This window comes from Kwoniella shivajii, chromosome 3, assembly GCF_035658355.1.
Source record: "Kwoniella shivajii chromosome 3, complete sequence".
NCBI lineage: Eukaryota > Fungi > Basidiomycota > Tremellomycetes > Tremellales > Cryptococcaceae > Kwoniella > Kwoniella shivajii.
The window spans coordinates 294,803-312,896 of NC_085910.1; the positions used below are offsets into that span (position 1 = coordinate 294,803).

The window sequence follows — 18,094 nt, forward strand, 5'->3', positions numbered from 1 at the left end:
CAATATTAGGTGATCGCTCATTTCAACTTGGGCTGATGTATCTTGTCATATACGACTAGGAGTAGATACCCAGATATGCAATCCCATATTCATGTATTCATAAGATTATATAGCAAGAACGCCTTTCGTACTTGGGACATCATCACCACCTGTCCTACTGATAGCCATACGAATGGCAAGGGCGAGAGCCTTAAATGCTGACTCGGCACTGTGAGAAGCCGAATCAGCTTCATTTTGCAACAAAATTGTAATGACATCGCAACTCACATGTGATGATTGTTCTCTCCTCTAATGGAGTCGATGTGTAATGTAACGCCGGCGGCGAAAGCGAATGATTGTAGAAGATGCGATACCATTTCAGTCGATACTAAACATGACGTATAAGAGTTTTGATCGTTGTCACGTTCGAAAGGATACCAGACTTACAATCTCCAACCTTTTCTCGCGTGAAGGGCAGGTGACAGACAAAGTAGGGCCGAGACGAGATGTCAATTACAGCTCGTGATAACGACTGGAAGGATAAAGATCAGCTATTGAGTGGTATTGAGACTCGTATTACACTCACCTCGTCAAGGGGAGCGTAGGCGAAACCGTATCTTGTTATACCTTTTCTTTCACCTAAAGCCTTTTTGAAAGCTTCTCCTAACGCCAAGGCGCAATCCTCGGCAGTATGGTGATCATCGATATGTAAGTCACCCTTACATTTAAGAGTAAGGGACATGCCGCCATGTTTGGCTAACGCTGTGAACATCTACGAGGCTATCAGCGCACTTACCGAAGAGCTCAGCCTTTTTCCGACTCACATGGTCAAGGAAGCCAATACCGGTGTTCACCTCGATGGTTTGTTTTGTAACACCTGGGACATGATCCAGGTCGATGGTACAGCTGATCTCTGTCTCGCTGGTCTTCCTCTCTACTGATGCAGTTCTGGCTGACATTTTGCTTTTTTGAGAATGGTTTGTGATCGATGGTGGGACAAGATAGCCAAAAAGAACAGATAATGATTTTCTGAAATTCGAAAACGGTGACTCGCCGAAAGCTTTCAGGGGCTTTTCTAGCAATATAGTAATGTCACGTGGGGTGAGGCCACGTGCGCAGCATGGAGTCAATCGTCATGTCGAGGAACTGGCCTTTGTTTGTTGTCATGTCAATGTTGCGTTTCCCAGATGCTATTCAATGTTGAGTGTTGTAATTTCCCTTTCCATGATTGATACTCACTATATCTCGCATATCTTGCTTTGTGACAATATACGAACAAGGACGAACATGTGGACAACTATATAGCGATGGCTTCTGTTCCACCGAAATACCCATGCTGTCATCTTCAGCTGCATAACCTCTATTGCTCAGCATGTCTCCAAGAAGGGTGAGCCGGATTGCTTAAACTTGTATTACCTTCCACTGAGCTGACCTGTGGTCAAAGTATCAATTTGCACAAAGAAGCGCTCAAGAACATTCAAGGACAGATCGATGCCATCGTTTCGAAGTCAAAGGATCTACTTGCAGGAGTTAAGCAACCGTCCAGTTCCAGAAACACTCCAACGAGGGGTATATACGCTTGGAAACATCTGCGTTCAGAGGTAGCTGAAAGAGAGAAGCGATGCGCCAAGCTGAAAGGCAAGATCATAATCAATGACCAGACCATATCAACAGGTAAGTTTCTTCACCGCAAGCACAACTAATGTCAGGTCGCGCACGTATATCAGACAGCGACGTGGCCAAGCGGAAATTGTCTCTCTACGCCTTGCGATCCAGCCCTTCACCTGATATAAGCATCCGAGAAAGCCTAGACCGGTGTCTCCACCAGCAGCAGACGACGACGTACCACATTGTAAACGCTCGCAAAGTTTTGATCAAGGAAGCTATTAGCGTGTTTGGAATCAGGAAGAACTCGGTAGGAGAATGGACAATAGCAGGTTTGAATTTGCCTAGTCCTGACGCCTTCCGACGTAAGTCAATCTAACACAGAAAAGGAAGCTAATATCAATCTCGTAGTGTATTCTTCGACACATATCAATGCGGCTTTACTACATTCCATACATCTGCTCGCTCTTATCACTGCTTATCTGTCCGTTACGCTGCCTTTTACACCAACGTCCCCACCACCATACGAGTCTCGACATATTGGTCGACAGGTGATGAAAGCCAACACTCCCTTTGTAAGTACTACGAAGTGGCGAGACAAGAATGTGTTATGGATGTCTAGCACTGCTTCGATAGCGAGCAAGATCAAATCTCGGAAATCGTTATCTGCCAGTAAATTATTTTCTCAACCTAATATCTCTGCAATCATCGCCAAATCAATGACCAAACATCGGCAGTTTCTCACTTCCTTTGCTGTACTGTCGTTTTCCGTTGCGTATCTCGCATGGTCCCAAGGTGTCCCTGGAATTGGAATCAGAGAAGGAGAGGGAGAAGAATATCGCGATGAATCCGATGACGACAATCCACGACCTACAAGTCGAGCGGCTTCGGTGAACCCGGACTCGGTTCTGATTTCAGCTACCTCAATATTGGAACTGATTGCAGCAGTGGCTATCTCGCCCGAACTTGGTCACAAAGCTCACGAACCAGGTACCAGCCGATCTGTTCGACATCTCGGTTTTGGTCTAGATGTCGCCAAGGTGATACAAAGCGTACTCAGCGCGGACGAGAACAGATGTGGTATTAAGCCCGCGGAAGGATCAGGCGAAGAACTGAGTGAAGGCTGGGATCTCTTAGATGGCACTGGTAGTTGATCAGTCAATATGATTTGACCGTTTGATGCGAATATCTTCAAGTTTCTGAAATGGACGGTACCGTCATCAGCGCATACTTTGTTTCAGAAGTGTCTCCATATATCAGTGTAATGTTCATCGTCGCTCAGCTTTAAACGTTCTTTTGGCAAAGGACAAACTTCAACGCTTGAGATGTTCGAGAAAATTGGAAAATAGGATTTTACTCATACATTCCCTTGTCCGCTTTTTGTGAGATTTACTGTGATACGAATATAAACATGATTGTGCCTTTCGCTCTCGATTTGCAGATCTCATGATCTTGCTAGCGTTACTTGGTGAACCAATACATCGATGCATACTGAACACTGAGGTGTTGGCCTTCGGTGTTGCACTAAAGAGGGATATATCTCGATAAGCAACATCTGATACTGTAACCGAAGGTTTTTCTTGTACTCACAGATGTAGGAGGTTGACCTTTCATAGTATTCAGCCTGTATACACTTTTAGCTAAAGTACCTTGACCAGCTAGAGCGGCGAGCTGGAGCCATTGAACGTTACTGGCAGGATCGGTCAGGTCGTTGGTACCAGCTACCCTACTGAGGATGACTTTGTTTGAACTTGTCGAGAATTGAGGTGATATAGCACCGGGGGTAGCAGACCCAGGAGTTGTACTTGATGCATTGTCAATACATGGCTGAACAGACTCTGAGAAATAGGAATGCTTACACAAATTGATGATGCATAGCAATTGATAGCTTGCCAGCATTGGGAAAAGATACATCTGAAAAGGCCATTTTGGGTAGTAGATTACTCAGCGCCGCAGGATCAACAAATCCCGCCGAGAGTGTGTATAAACATGATACGTCGAAAAGACTGTTTGATAAGTACGTATCAGCTGAATGTTGCTACAAGGGTGAAAGAGTGAGACACGAGAGTTGGGCACTCACTTTGCCAGTGCTCCAACCGAGACGTAAACGCCAGAGGTGCAGGTGTAATTCTGGATACCTCGTCCAACAGCGACACTGGATACAACTTGACCTTCGGGAAGAGACAGACTGGCCACACCACTCAGAGGCAATGTGATATTGCTGACCTTGCAGTTTTGAGGAAGCTTGCAAGCGAGGTCCGGCAATTTGGTTTGACTGATGGAAGAAAGCGATTTATAATTGACACTAGCAGCGGAGGTACTGTCTGAAGCTGGAGCAGAATGAACAGCTGGCAGCAGTATGATGAAAGAAGCTATGAGCTTGATGAACATGGTTGCAGGTATAGGAAGGGCAGTATGAAATTAAGACGGATACCGAATGTAGAAGAACGACCGAGAAAACAAAAGAAAAACGATTGCCTGAATGGAAACTTAGGTATGACGAGACGGACGAGTAAGTTGGAAGAAAGAATAAAGGATGTTAAAGATCCTCGTGTATATATACTCAGAGATAAAACAGAACTACATATTATGTATCAGATCAGTTTCTTGGGCAATGCCAGTTCCCCCTTTTCTCTTGAGCTCCGTTGCAAACTCAGAAAATATGTTTCAACCATTCAAGTTGGACGGTTCAAGTTGGACGGGTTGACAGAAACAGTTTGTTCCTTGTTTCAACAGTGATTGCTTGGTTGATGAGACACAACTCCGGACGTAGATCGAGGGTGATCAGTCAATGCAGATCCCTAACGACGGATAATACATCGATGATCTCCGTTGTACCCCTTAATTGTGTCAAAGGGGTAGCAGCGTCCAGACCATCTCTGAGCATCATTTTGATATTTTCACGACGAATTTTAGCTGACTGCGTCCACCTTCTGCGTATGTTTTTTCGGTTGGAAGTAGATCTGTGTGGTTGCCATGTTTGAAAGGATGTTTGTTTCCAGGTACTTGAAAGGGTAGTTAGGAGTTCATGAATACTGCCAAAGGCATGAAAAGTGTGATCCGAATATGCCACACAAAGCTTGCTCCCAGCTGTTTGTCTAGTACGCACAAGTCAGTGCCATAAGCGGTTCATTGGTTCATCGCTCCACGATGATCGTAAAACTGACATTGAGTCATGACAAGCTTAGACAAGGTATGCACCCGTCTTCTCTGAAAGTCTGTTTGACACCCATCTCAGTTATGGCAAATGCTTGGTGGCGAATCCGCTCTGGAGATTACCTAAACAACGGAGCTTCTCTGTCCTAACGCCAAGGCGCCGCGAGACGTCAGGGGTGGCTTTTTTTTCCACTATTTTGTGAGCAAGGTTTATCTCCCTCTCTGCCTTTCCCTTGAAAACCTGACCTAAAGCGGAAAACATCAAGGAATCACACCTTCAGAGAGAAGAGGAAGATAAGTTTTCACAAAAATAGCAGTGCTAAATCGTACCCGCACATCCCGTATGAGAAAAGTGACAGCTCTATCTCATGGCGGATGCATGCATCAAAACGCATTGTTCACCTCTTTCTTATCATTATTGACTTGCATCATTCCTTTACGTTTCGTCTCCTTCCCGTATTCCCTCATTCTCTTCCTCTCCCCTTGCCTTCCCTATTTTCGCCTACCTTCTTCGTTGTCGTGTCCCGTACATATACACCTTTGAAAGGTTATCGGTATCCTGCTTCCTCTTTTCCTTTCTTGTTTGACACAAGTTAAAGCACTATCCATATATCATGAGTCTGGCACTCCCAACGCAAAACGATCCATTCACAACACCCCGCACTTCCGTTCACTCGTCTGCTTCTTTATCTTCAGAAGGTCACCAAGACGTTTCACATCCTTCGGCCGGTCCATCGGGCTTTGCACCCCCACCCCTCCCACCTAGACCTATACCTGCAGGTCGGAGAAAGCCTGTACCATCGTACCCCAATAATGGCTCTCCAGAAGGACCAGTCCCACGGGCACCGGCGCCTGTGCTACCACCGCGATCTCAACACCAACAATTCGCATTGACTCATGATGCTCCTACATATAGCAATGAGAACATAGTGGATCATTCCCAATTACCTCCGCCACCGATTAATGAGAAGAATGGTGCATATCCACCTCGGAAGAAGGGACGATGGTGGTATCCAGCCACCACCAAAGGGAGAAGATGGTGGTGGGGGATTCTTCTTGCATTGATAATCGCGATTATCGTTGCCGTTGCGACTGTCGCCGCTGTCCTCTCGAAAAAGCACTCTTTATCCAGTGATGACGATGTGTCTAATTCGTCAGGATTAACAGGGTCTTCTGGTACATCATCCACCACAAGCGGTGCGAACGATGGTGGGCATCCTATATCAGCAGCAGCAGGTGGAGTGAATATCGGAAAACCTGGTGATATCGCGAAATTTGGCAAGTACTCTACGGATCACTTTGTTATGACCACCAATAGGTCCATTGCAGTCACCCGTCTCGATCCCATTGTCTCTCCTAATGGTGTCGCTTCCCACTTACATCGGATTCACGGCTCTTCTTACTTCACCGCCAATCTCACTTCCGCTACAGATATGCAAAATTTGGCGAAATGTACCACTACCGTCGTTCAAGATGATAAATCAGCCTATTGGGTTGCAGAGCTGTTCTACCAATGGCCCAACGGTTCCCTATCTTCTATTCCCTTGGACCGAACTTCTTTGTACTACTTCCAGAAGGCCCCAACTGGTGTACCAATTTATCCATTCCCCGATAATTATAATTTGGTGGTTGGAGATCCTCTACGTCGTAGCGTTAACGAAAGTGATTAGTGAGTTTCCCGATCTTCGACCTTTTCTCCTACTTTTCTTGTCTAATCCTGTTCGCTTTATTTAGCACATCAAACGCACTTTGGTGGCAGTGTTATCGAAATGGCAACGGTGCGGACTCCCGAAACCTAGGATTCCCTTCAACAGATTGTGCCGGAGGTCTCGTTTCAGCCATTCAATTCCCAAGTTGCTGGGACGGGTTTTACGCCACTGATGGAGACTACACAAATCATGTAGCTTATCCTACAGATGGTACAAATGGGAATGTGTGTCCCAAAGCGTTCCCCAAAAAGTTCATCACTCTCCAGTTTGAAACTGTCTTCGCGACGTATAAGTTCCCCTTCAACGGTGCGGGCAAAGTCACTTGGGTACTGGCCAACGGTGATACTAGTGGTTATGGTATTCACGCCGATTTCATGAACGGTTGGAAACCTGATACTTTACAAGGTGTTTTGGACGACTGCCGATACATGAACTCCACAGCCCAATATTCAGGTGAGTAAACCTCATCGCATCCACATCACTATCAAACACATGTTGATCATTTATCTGGTATAGCCGCCGACGAGCCTGCAAATTGTCCTCATCTCAATAAGACTATCGACATGGATGTCACGTACGGCTGTCGACTACAAACTGAAATCATTGACGAGGATGTAGGCGAGCTGAACCCAATCCAATACCTGCCAGGTTGCAACGGTATCTGGTCGGGTAATACTACCAAGCCAGCATGTCCAGGGGATCATGTGGAAGGAGGGTATCTTGAATTGGCTGAGCCAACCATCTGGTTCAACAACGAGCCGTATATCTCTTAAACATAGCACGAGAATGGAAATGTAAGAACAAAATGTGATGCTCTCATACGGATGATTTGTAGAATATAATGACCAACTAGATTGAGCGAAGGATGCTCTCATGATATAGTATGAGACATGCATCGACCTATCTACATGATTTATCTACATATGAGTGTCATTTTACCCGGATGCTACCATAATTTCATAGCAAGAGGTGCAGAAGGCTGAACCGTCCTTCGGGAAAAACAGGTTATTGGCGAATTCGTTATGGCATTGCTGGGAACATGATACATCAGCGATCTAGTCAAAGTAGCAATGCAGAAATAGACGGGCAATGCATAGGCGATGCACAAGAGGACGCGGACTCACCACACACACAAAGCACTCTTGATGCCATTTGGCTCCCATAGCATTGACAGCCAAGTCCGGGATAGGTTGACTGCACGCTTTGCATCTCGGTTTATGAAGTCGAAGGTGACATCGTTCGCAGTACGGATGGCCTTTTTGAATAACAAAAGCACTGGTTTCTCCCTCGTCTTCCTCTGCATCTCCATTACCAAAGTTCTCGTTGCCCGGCGCTGAAGACTTCGAGGGATCCAAGAAGGGGTCACCACATTCCGAGCAGAAGAAGTGAAGCTCATGATAGTATCGCTGGCCGAGAACAGGATCATTCAGCGTGACGAAGCGAGAGTCAACGATAGGGGTTTGGCAATGATGACATTTGTGTGCGAATTTCTGGACAATAGATCAGCTTGTTCACTGAGCTCAACCATGCAGCCTGACTCACATCGTGAAAGTCCAAATGACAATATGCTTTTCCTTCCCATTCATAACTGCTAACGTGCTCCAATAATTCACCACATTCCGCACACATGAAGCATTGAGGATGCCATCGTTGGTTCATAGCGTTAACGATTCGTCCAATGATCGCGTTGTCACACCCTGTGCAAAGGATTGCAGATCCTTCAGGTCGGACGCGGGTCTGCCGAGGAAGAGATGGTGAAGGCGATACTGAAGGAGCTGAGACCGGTGGCACATTGATGACAGTAGTACTATCGCCAACATTGATAGTGGGTACTGCAAAACTGAAGCCACCATTCTCAGCAGATTCATATGCGGTGTCGGAGGATGACACTGAAATCATTGGAAGACCCGAAATCTGAATAGCTGGAGAAGTAAGGGCAGGTGAAGGCTTCTTGACCTTTGGCGATGCTTGGTTCATGCTTTGAATATCTCTCTCGTCATCAATGGTCGTTGTCGACGAGGTATCTGAGTCGGGAACATTGATGATGGGTGAAGGCGTATATTTAGCTGGAGCACGGCTGTCTACAGGCTGGTCTGGAATGACAATGCTGGGAAGCTGTGAGGAAGGAGACAGCGCAGGAGAAGGAGTTTTGATATGAGGTGTTGCAGGTGATGGGGAACGGTTAACTTGTATGGCTATTCCAGCTAAACTGTTCGCCAATTCCTCATTAATCCGACTATCAGCTTTTCTAGATCCATCTCCCGCAATGTTCCCCATCGCTATCCCCACAGGAATACCTCTATCTAAGCTTTTAGAGCTATTCACACCTACAGGAGGTTTGGGCAAGGATCTCTTGATGGGGGACGAGCCGAATGTCATGCGATCAAGAGATTTCACTGAGGAAATAGTATCGGACCTCTCTAAGTTTGCTTGGATAGGTGAAGGGAGAGCAGGTGGTCCCATGTTATCATGAATTGGTGTGAACGGCGAAGTGGTCTCCGAACGAGAAAGTGTCGATATTGGAGCAGCTGGGGGAAAGTGAGGTAATACTCGTGGCGCAGGTAGTGGTCTCGCTTGCGAATTTATATGCTGTGGATGGGAGTTGGTAGGACTAGGAGAGGTGTACGGAAGCGGTGCTGGTGTTCGTGTTCTTGAAGGGGGAGCGGGAGGGGGACCACCTGAAGAAGGAATTTGACCCATCATCGCCACCGTTGATGGAGAGGGACGAGACATGGGTGAGGGAGATCGACTGAGGTGGGATGGGGGCTGTGATGGAGGATATGCAGATATTGGTGGGGTGTAGACAGCTGAATGACTTGGAGATCCGGAAGTTTCTCCAACTTTCGCTCTCAATGCTAAGTCTTTCGCTCTTCTTCTTTCTTGAAAAGTCTGGAATACAGGTGGTTCATAGGCAGCTTTCGGAGTTGGAGGCGGTACTGCTTCGACAGTAGAAGCAGGGGATCGATAAGAAGGAGCAAACTGCGAAGAGCTAGCGTTGGAAGAAGGTGATTGATCCGTGTAATATCTCGGCTGATAAATAGGTTGAGCGACATGGAAATTTGAGCTGTAAGATGAATATGGTGGGTTTGAGCCGTTTGCTTGTGTGGTTTGTGGGTAAAAGTCGGAGGTGTACTGTTGCGCTGATTGCATCTGACGGTACTCAATAGAACGAGTAGGGTTTGAAGATGAAGGGTCAACAGAACACTGATATCCGTAAGTTGCTGAACCAGATCGAGTGATGTTGTCGTTGTGCTGCATGCTGAAGGAGATTCGCCAGTGAGTAGGGAGTGAAGGGGTTAAAATGCAGTATACCTCACTGTCTCCTGTCGGCGCAACAGGTACGCTGGAACTGGGGGTCAGGACAGTGACCCGATGATCGATATGGATGGTCAGTCGCGATTGATGTCTGGCTATATCCAATGAGTACTTGTTGATGATGAATGCACATGTCAAAGTCAACTGATGAATAATCTATTTCAACTTTACAACATTATTCCATTCTTCAAAAACAATGAATTCATCTGAAACGCGTTCTAACGTTCTAACTTTACGCGTAACAGTAAACGATCATGATATATGCATTCATAGGTATCCAATTACCTATCCCATCTACCTTCTTTCTAGTTTACGATGTGTTCTCTCTCGGGATATGCATAAAAGGTCTCATAATTCTCCAGCGACACGTCCTTTCTTGACCTTGTCAAATGCTTCTCTCGGCTTGTCCAAATCAACCTCTGCCCAACTACCGTACAACAGATCAGCGAGTCTCACGAACTGTCGAAGGTTATCTACTCACTGCGGCATTCTCATTGCCATGGTTGCTGGGTCTAGTTCTGGGAATTTGGATGTAATCAAGGCCGTCAAAGCTTTGAAGAGCACTTCATATCCCTCAGAAGTAAGATGCAGACCATCACTGCCGCTTGATCGTCAGTGAAGACACAGTAAATCGTTGACAAGGGTTCTGTACGCACTAAAAGTAAGGTGCAAGCTGGCGATCACTTTCACCACCAGCAGCATCAACTATTGCTGTCCAGATGTCCACTACATCCACACCCTCATTTTCACCTACTACTATGCAGGCATTTGCGTATTCTTTGGTCACCTTTCTATCTCGATTCTGGTCAGGTTTAGGTCCTTCACTTCCAAAAGATTTCCATTTCTCAATTCTGGCTTCGACCCATGCATCTGGGATTATTGGTGGAGCGTTGATCATTATGACTTTGGTCTCAGGAGAGTAGTATTGCGACGAGGGATCCTTGACAAGATTGATGAGCTGAACTAAATTGGCTTTATACCTGTCGAGGGGTACGTTTTGGGGTGAGCTGGGTAAGACAGCGTCGTTTGCACCTATGAATGAGCTCTTAGCTGTGATGTACACCTGTATACTGACTGTCACTCACCAAGCCAAATGGTGATCAACTTCACATTTTGAGCGAAACCTTTCTCTCTAGCTTCTTTAGTAGCAAAAACCTGCTCGAAGACTGGAATAGCCCAATCGCTGTTGTAGCCTGAGTATGATCAGTGCATATCATGAAAATTTTAGCTGCATGATCTTACCTCCAAAGCCTCGGTTGATCACGTCACATCGTCTTGAGTAATGCTCTGCCATTCTTTGGGACAAAGAGCCATCAGACCAAGCTTGGGTGAGCGAATCTCCCTACAGAGGCCATTTCAGCTGCGTGACAGTAGTACGAGACGCATATGACTCACGAAGAGCATGATTCCATCTGTATAATGTGCGGACGACATTTTATTGCCACAGAGTATCGTCACCAGTACCAAGCTTATCCAAAATATATGCGCATAGATCATATAAGGAGTGAAGACAACTTAAAGAGAACAATTGGAACTGCTCCCTGTAAAGCTTTCACTTGTCAATAACCGCATGATCCTCCTCCACCTTTGTTCATATTGTTTTCCTTTCCTCGTCTCTCTCCTTTCATCGTTCTCGAAAACCAGTACATCCTAGCATCAAGGTATATCTAGATTTACTCTATTTCTATATGAGTCGCCCGATAACAATGAACTCGGAAGTCTCATCAGCTGAACAGCCTGTTGCGTCCACATCATACATTACTCCAACAAAGTATGTTTTATCAAAATCTCATCTTGCCGCGTTTCAACGCTCTCAAACACACCGAGACGTTATCACCTTTATAGATGGTCTCAATGATGCTGTTGAAGGGAAGAGGCTCACCCAAGTAAGGGAAGGGTCGGAGGTAAGTCTGACATCTACCATCTGCGTGTTCAAGCGCTGACCCGATATTCAGCGTACAAAACCTATACTAGGTATCCTTGAATCTATACTCGAAATCGCAAAATCAATACCTGCTGTAGATAATAAGCTATCGAGATTTGGCAATCCTGCGTTCAAGATCTTTTATGATAAAGTCGGAGAGGTAGGTTTTTGCTGTGCACCCGTGAGGAGTGAACTGACCAGAATACCGCTCAGTCATCAGGGGATCTTCATAGTAGAATAAGTGGACTTCCATTCGAGGCCATACCAGAAGTCGAAGTGTATTTCAAGGAATCGTGGGGAAACAAGCAACGAGTGGATTATGGTAGTGGAATGGAGCTCAACTTCCTTTGTTGGCTGTGGGTGAATCTCTCAGTCGTGACGATCTAACTCATACTGAAGAAATCTTTGTCTAGTCTATGCCTTACCAAGCTTAGCGTATTCACCGAGGAGGATTACGAGTTTTTGGTACTCGGAGTCTTTTGGAGGTAGGATATTACTCAGTGATATGACCAGACAAGCTGATCGTGCGCCGTTCAGATATATCGAGGTCATGAGATATCTGCAATCAACATATTGGCTTGAACCGGCAGGCTCTCACGGCGTGTGGGGATTGGACGACTATCATTTCCTTCCCTTCTTATGGGGGAGTGGTCAGCTGAAGGGTGAATGGATCGCAGAATCGTGATGCAGGCTGTCAAAGTTGATCCTCGTTTGCTCAATCGCAGATCACAAACACCTTCGCCCGAAAGCCATCCACGACCCCGAAATTCTGGAAGCCTTTTCAAAAGATTACATGTATTTATCATGTATCTCGTTCATCAATTCTATCAAAACAGCATCGTTGAGATGGCATTCACCAATGTTGGACGATATTTCCGTTGTGAAATCTTGGGCTAAGGTGAATGAGGGTATGAAGAAGATGTATAAGGCTGAAGTACTGGGTAAACTACCCGTAATGCAACACGCTCTGTTCGGCAGTATACTACCTTTCCCGACTCCTGACCAAGACCCGGAATTGAAGAAGGCCTTGGAAGAAGAAGAGGTGGCACAACCTGATTCGCATGGTCATATACATGTAAAAGGAGAGACAGGGTGGACGATGGATTGTTGCGGTATTCCAGGTACGTCAACGTGCACCGCAAGTTCTATAACGTCATTTCTCTCTGTTGCTACCATGCAATGTCGTCTTCCTTTTTTTCGAGAGTTTACACCTCTACGCTGCTCATGCTGAGTCGACTTGCCTTAGTTCCCTCCGCCTTTGCTGCTGCTCAAGACGGAGCAACATCTAATGTTGGGAACCCCAACTTTACGGGCCGATCAGGCATCAAGCCTATCCCGTTCGATTAAGCATAGCATATCTCTGAAATTGCTCGTCTATATGCAATTAGTAACCATGTTCACGCACAGCCAGCAGGTGTTATTGTGCAACATGCATATAATACATCAGTATGGATAAACAGTGTCAATATATCAACTAAATAGTCTCATTGTTCTTGATTCTCATGTATAACTCAACCACTTTGAGCGACTTTCCATATCCACCTTCTCACTGACTCCCAGACTTGATCGACATCCACGTTTCTCTTGATACCTAGAACCTCATAATTGTGTCCCATCTCTTTGGCCATGTGTTCGAAATGATAGTTTCCTGCTACATTCTCCACTTGGAGTTCGATGAGTGTTCCATCTCCTGGTGGTAAGAAGAGGGAGAGACCTAAGGCTCCACCATGCGATGACACCAGAATGGTTGTATGTCCAACATAATGAATTTGAGTTTCAAGAGCATGTACGGTTGGATCTAATGATGCAAATCTGATAGGCAATGGGTCTAGATCCGAAGTGACCATTGCAGGAGATGTCAAAGCCCATGTTTCTGGTACTTCTTGAGCATCTTCATATATGCAGCCTGTTTCACCGAATTCACCCGTTGTTTTTGAATCTTCGCACAATGCTGCCAATTCAGTATGGAATTTTCTGATTAACTCTGGTTCATTGGTTATATGCCTTACATCGCGCCAATTGGACCAATCATTGTGTTTTTGCGCATAATTATCTAACTTGGCTCTTGATAGCCATAAAACGTTGATAGGACGACGGGGTCGAGCTGAAGCGTGGTGGGAGTCAAGGAGATTTTCTGGAAGAGATAAAGATGGAGGTAATAATCCAAATAGATGTCGATAATAATGAGATGCCGCCCATGTAATTGTCGAAGCACAAGAGTATGACCTGCCCACACCCATCGCAGAAAGAAGAGAAGCACCAGCTCCTACACTATGTATCGTATTTGTCACTAGAGATCCTAATGTCAGCTTTTTGGTCAAACGTGAGATCAGGATGAACATACAACATGTCCCTTCAGTCCAAGGATCTAGACTCAGTCTTCTAGGTGCCCAGGCTCCCATTCTATCCCATAAGGGTGTGAAATGATTGGTGTCCATACCAAAGCCTTCGACAAACACCAGTTGAACTCTTGTATCTATGAGAGCGGGTGCCGTCTGAGTAGCAATGAAGGCGGATACAAGTGTAGTTATCAGGTCTTCGGCGACATGAAATCTGAGAAGGCAGGAAGATATCAGAACACATCGAGACGACTTTTCCAAGAAGAAGGAAGTAAAGGAGGACGGAAGGATCCAGGCGAGTCGAATGTAACCACAAAGTTACTAAGAATTGACTCACGGGTTCCATTGATCTTGTCTCCCAATCACTAACATTGTTCTTTCTATCCTTTCCTTGCAGCCAGCCGCTACATCGTCCAATACTATTTTGTCGGTATCTGATCCTAAAAACCTCTCACTACCCATTTCATCGTCTAATCTCGATCCTTCCGCTGTCACATCGCAGCCAGCGGATCTGAATCGTCTTGCCTCGTTTGGTATAGTTCTGAGATTGGTAGCCACGCAAGGAGCAGCAGGATAAGGCCACCAATTGCTGAAAGAAGACCTTTGAACGGGTGAACAGAATATTGTGGTGCCTTCAACTGGTTGACTAGGATCCCAATGCGGTGAGTGTGAACTAGTTCTTATTGTTGTAGGTTGAAAAGTTTCTTCATCTTTTCCTGTTGGTGTACAATAAGCTAATTCTGAAGAATGATATGCGTTGACGAGTTCTCGACTTAATTGACCATTACAAGTATCTAAACCTCTAGCTTGTACCTCTTTTTCTGCTAAGTCCCAAAATGCCAACATCGTTTTGAGAGGAAAGGAATCACGAAAGAAGGTTCCAGGCTGTCCTGCAGAAGGATCAAGTCGATCTAGTACACCTTGAGCTGTAGCCGCCGCTGTAGCGTACGCTTCATTATCAATGGGAGTTTGACTGTCAGTCGAATATCTCGCGTAGGAAGACCTAGGAAATGCTCCAATGATGACATAGTGAAGTATCACAAGACAGCCACAACCTCCCAAGACATACTTCAGGACTAGGGCAGGGGTAATCTGTGATTTGTGCCGTTCAAGACGATAGGGCGGTCCTGGCAATGGTGGGTAGGATGGCGAAGATGAGGTCGGAAGCGGTTCGTAGGCTGTCGAAGACATGGCGGTCTGCTGAAGATGTACAAAGCTCCGTTTCCGCTATATCACGATCATACTGTGTTGAGCTGGTCTGGTACACTTCGCTAATAGATTGACACGAAGATTATCTCGAAGTCAAGCTAAATTGGAGTGATCAGAAGTGAGGACTGGCAATCAACAAATCCAGTTGATTTTCATTGAACTGGAGTCGTAGTGAAACCGCACTCTAATTTAATTATCTCCGTGGCATGTCGACTGCCGCAGTAAAAAAATGGCATGTAATTCAACCATATGTACACATGTCAATCGAGCAACGAAGGCGCACCCTTATGTGACTTCATCACATATGCATTGGGTTCATTAAGACGTGCTATGACTATTGTGCTGCTTCCATTCCCTTCTTTTTCTCTACTCTGCGCAATCTCTTCTCCCTAAGCTTTTCCCCTTGATTGTCACCACTGACCGATTTAGAAGAGGAAGTATCTACAAAATGTATTCCTCCAACGGTCACTCCTTCAACTTGAGCCTTGTTTGCGCGCAATTCCTTGGCGTTGGCGTTGGCATTCTCCTTCTTGGCAGCAGCCTGTTCGGTGACAGGTGTAGGAAAGAGAGTAGCTGTCATGACTTCCCTCTTCAGGACTTCGTGTACCACACCGTGGTGAGCTGGATCCTTCTTCAACTCGTTCTCTTTGGTGTCTAATACTCGACGGTCCTCCAAGTCTTGCTCTTCATCTCTAAACTCCCAAGCCGTTCGCTCAACACCCTTGGAGCCTGATTCTCTCGTTCGACTACCAAACGATCCTTCCTGACCCACACCTGAATCCCATCGTTGCTCTTCCAGTCGTTCAGCGCCCGTACTTGGATGGGAGTCGTGAGCTATATCAATTTGACGTGCACGGGCGGCATCATGCTGTTTGGTGCCGGGGTTGACAGGAATTTGTACGCCGAGAAGGGGTTCCATACCATCGAGGAAGGCTGACTGTAATGTTAAGGACTGTAGTCAAGTGAGCTACAATACGACAGAAAAAGGGATATATAAAGAAGAGGTTTGAAATATCAGAAAGCCATGCATTGGAGTTTGTAACCATGTATACTGTGAGTCTTCAAGACTAATCAAGTTGATCATCATTGTGGAGGAAGATTGGGAATGGGCGAGTAGGGGTCCCAAAAAAACGGGCATGAGATGAAAGAATGACTTACCTATTCGTTCGTTGCCAAATAGAAAGCGAAAGCCAGGTCGTTAGCGACAATCCTGTATGGACACTACTAACAAGGAAAAGAATATGTGAACGTTTCAGAAAGTGAAGAAATATAATATTAACCATGGGTTTAGTCTTAAGAACGAAGGTTATGTCATATTTTGTTTCATCCGAGTAAGAAAAGTAGATTTGAAATGAAAGAGCAAAAATCTTCCAGTCAATTATAATGAATATCATACTCACTCTTCGCTTGAATTCTGCTTCTACTTCCTTCAGTTTGCGTATAGCTTCAATTCTTGCTTTACTTATGTTGTACTTTTCTGACAACTCGGAAGGTTTTCGGCCTCGTACAAGATCGGAGTACACCTGATTTTGCATGTAATCGGAAAGAGGTGGGGGCGGTCTGAAAGTAGGATTACTGCTGTACGGCTGTGGTGGGTTCAACGGTTATCCATAAGCATAAGAACCTGCATGCACAGAGAAGTGTCAGGTTAATATACTTACCACTTGTTCACCTAGCCATTTAGCTTTTTGTCCTTTTACTGGTTCACGGTATTGCGAACCTTCAGATTTGAGCCAATCGGCGAAGAATACATTGCTCGATATCTTTCGAGGAGGAGTCCTCTCCTCACCCGCAGCAGTGGAGGCATGTCGTCGAGCGAAAGATCTTCGACATGTGTTCGATACTGCCTGAAACGGAATACGTGATGGACCAGCTATTGAAGTGGTGAAAGGCATATTGTTTATAGATGAGTTGATGAAAGAAAGAGGAGGGGAAATTTCTGAAAGATCCAAGCAATCCCATTTTGACCATTCTGTCTCTTGTATGGTTACGGAGTTATGCGGAGTTTCGTAGCATCACAAATGTCTCAAGCTGGATGTGGCACTCTGGCAAAAACGGAGATCCGCCTCGATCTCCTTCCTCCATTGTCAGTTCATGAATTATCGAAGATGATTCCAAAAGTCAACGTTTATGTTGATACGAATCTGATTTTTATGTGATATTTACCTCTCTACAGAACAACAGTAAGACCAGACTCCTCATCTCGTGAACATATCTCATCACATCAGCATTCGGTAATCCATAAACACACTCAGAGTAAATAATCTGGAAGCAAGCCATCCTTCAAGAACACACTTTCTTGCCTCATCCCTCTCACGGCACTTCTCACAACTTCACTTCGAAATGACGACCCGATCACTCGGTTCTCTTCCCGCAAACCTTTGTGCTCATCTGCAGAACACATCTCGAGGCTTCCAAGCTAAAACCTCAGTACCATTCTCGACATCATCACTTGCTATATCCTCCATTCTTCTTCGATCAGGTCTCATCTCAAATGTTTCGCTGGGCTCACCGGCAGGTCCAGATCCATCGGCATTTCAACAACTGCCGTTGCCCGCTAGAAAATTGTGGATAGGGCTGAAGCATCGAAATGGTCAGCCCGTATTACGTCGCATGGGGCTAGTTTCAAAACCCTCTTTCAGAGTGGTAGTCTCCCGAGATGAATTAGGAAGATTATTGGTTGGGAAAAGAGCTAGAAATGTCGCTGGTGTAGGAATGGGAGAGATACTGATAGTCAGAACGGAAGAAGATCTAAAAGCTGGCAGATTTGGTACGAATCGATATTTGGAAGGTTGGGAAGCATGGAGAGCTGGTTTAGGTGGTGAAGTGATCTGCCGAGTGGGATAGACTGGATGGAA

The 18,094-nt window shown here is 45.6% G+C and overlaps 10 protein-coding genes across 10 annotated transcripts; 4 read left to right on the plus strand and 6 right to left on the minus strand.

Moving 5' to 3' along the window:
• Window positions 1-105: 105 nt before the first annotated feature.
• IL334_002331 (imidazoleglycerol-phosphate dehydratase) lies at window positions 106-938 on the minus strand (the record flags this gene model as incomplete). The annotated part of the gene is made up of 5 exons (XM_062934077.1): window positions 106-208; window positions 268-367; window positions 427-511; window positions 566-751; window positions 804-938. The coding sequence occupies 5 exons, from the start codon at window positions 936-938 to the stop codon at window positions 106-108; spliced, it is 609 nt and encodes a 202-aa protein (XP_062790128.1).
• A 348-nt stretch (window positions 939-1,286) lies between these two features.
• Window positions 1,287-2,738, plus strand: IL334_002332 (uncharacterized protein; the record flags this gene model as incomplete). The annotated part of the gene is made up of 4 exons (XM_062934078.1): window positions 1,287-1,366; window positions 1,424-1,653; window positions 1,848-1,949; window positions 1,996-2,738. 4 exons carry the CDS (start codon window positions 1,287-1,289, stop codon window positions 2,736-2,738), a joined length of 1,155 nt encoding a protein of 384 aa, XP_062790129.1.
• A 307-nt stretch (window positions 2,739-3,045) lies between these two features.
• Window positions 3,046-3,975, minus strand: IL334_002333 (uncharacterized protein; the record flags this gene model as incomplete). The annotated part of the gene is made up of 4 exons (XM_062934079.1): window positions 3,046-3,108; window positions 3,175-3,388; window positions 3,444-3,590; window positions 3,665-3,975. The coding sequence occupies 4 exons, from the start codon at window positions 3,973-3,975 to the stop codon at window positions 3,046-3,048; spliced, it is 735 nt and encodes a 244-aa protein (XP_062790130.1).
• A 1,379-nt stretch (window positions 3,976-5,354) lies between these two features.
• On the plus strand, window positions 5,355-7,222 carry IL334_002334 (uncharacterized protein; the record flags this gene model as incomplete). The annotated part of the gene is made up of 3 exons (XM_062934080.1): window positions 5,355-6,409; window positions 6,475-6,902; window positions 6,966-7,222. The coding sequence occupies 3 exons, from the start codon at window positions 5,355-5,357 to the stop codon at window positions 7,220-7,222; spliced, it is 1,740 nt and encodes a 579-aa protein (XP_062790131.1).
• A 162-nt stretch (window positions 7,223-7,384) lies between these two features.
• Window positions 7,385-9,707, minus strand: IL334_002335 (uncharacterized protein; the record flags this gene model as incomplete). Its single annotated transcript, XM_062934081.1, has 3 exons — window positions 7,385-7,480; window positions 7,574-7,939; window positions 7,992-9,707. 3 exons carry the CDS (start codon window positions 9,705-9,707, stop codon window positions 7,385-7,387), a joined length of 2,178 nt encoding a protein of 725 aa, XP_062790132.1.
• A 405-nt stretch (window positions 9,708-10,112) lies between these two features.
• On the minus strand, window positions 10,113-11,198 carry IL334_002336 (uncharacterized protein; the record flags this gene model as incomplete). The annotated part of the gene is made up of 6 exons (XM_062934082.1): window positions 10,113-10,191; window positions 10,246-10,362; window positions 10,421-10,796; window positions 10,850-10,957; window positions 11,007-11,106; window positions 11,160-11,198. 6 exons carry the CDS (start codon window positions 11,196-11,198, stop codon window positions 10,113-10,115), a joined length of 819 nt encoding a protein of 272 aa, XP_062790133.1.
• Window positions 11,199-11,470: 272 nt separating this feature from the next.
• On the plus strand, window positions 11,471-13,035 carry IL334_002337 (serine/threonine-protein phosphatase 2A activator 2; the record flags this gene model as incomplete). Its single annotated transcript, XM_062934083.1, has 7 exons — window positions 11,471-11,668; window positions 11,720-11,848; window positions 11,902-12,044; window positions 12,102-12,173; window positions 12,226-12,350; window positions 12,414-12,809; window positions 12,935-13,035. 7 exons carry the CDS (start codon window positions 11,471-11,473, stop codon window positions 13,033-13,035), a joined length of 1,164 nt encoding a protein of 387 aa, XP_062790134.1.
• Window positions 13,036-13,199: 164 nt separating this feature from the next.
• IL334_002338 (uncharacterized protein) lies at window positions 13,200-15,218 on the minus strand (the record flags this gene model as incomplete). Its single annotated transcript, XM_062934084.1, has 3 exons — window positions 13,200-13,978; window positions 14,033-14,241; window positions 14,365-15,218. 3 exons carry the CDS (start codon window positions 15,216-15,218, stop codon window positions 13,200-13,202), a joined length of 1,842 nt encoding a protein of 613 aa, XP_062790135.1.
• A 352-nt stretch (window positions 15,219-15,570) lies between these two features.
• On the minus strand, window positions 15,571-17,131 carry IL334_002339 (uncharacterized protein; the record flags this gene model as incomplete). Its single annotated transcript, XM_062934085.1, has 3 exons — window positions 15,571-16,188; window positions 16,637-16,822; window positions 16,898-17,131. The coding sequence occupies 3 exons, from the start codon at window positions 17,129-17,131 to the stop codon at window positions 15,571-15,573; spliced, it is 1,038 nt and encodes a 345-aa protein (XP_062790136.1).
• A 448-nt stretch (window positions 17,132-17,579) lies between these two features.
• Window positions 17,580-18,083, plus strand: IL334_002340 (uncharacterized protein; the record flags this gene model as incomplete). The annotated part of the gene is made up of 1 exon (XM_062934086.1): window positions 17,580-18,083. One exon carries the CDS (start codon window positions 17,580-17,582, stop codon window positions 18,081-18,083), a length of 504 nt encoding a protein of 167 aa, XP_062790137.1.
• Between the last annotated feature and the right edge of the window lie 11 nt (window positions 18,084-18,094).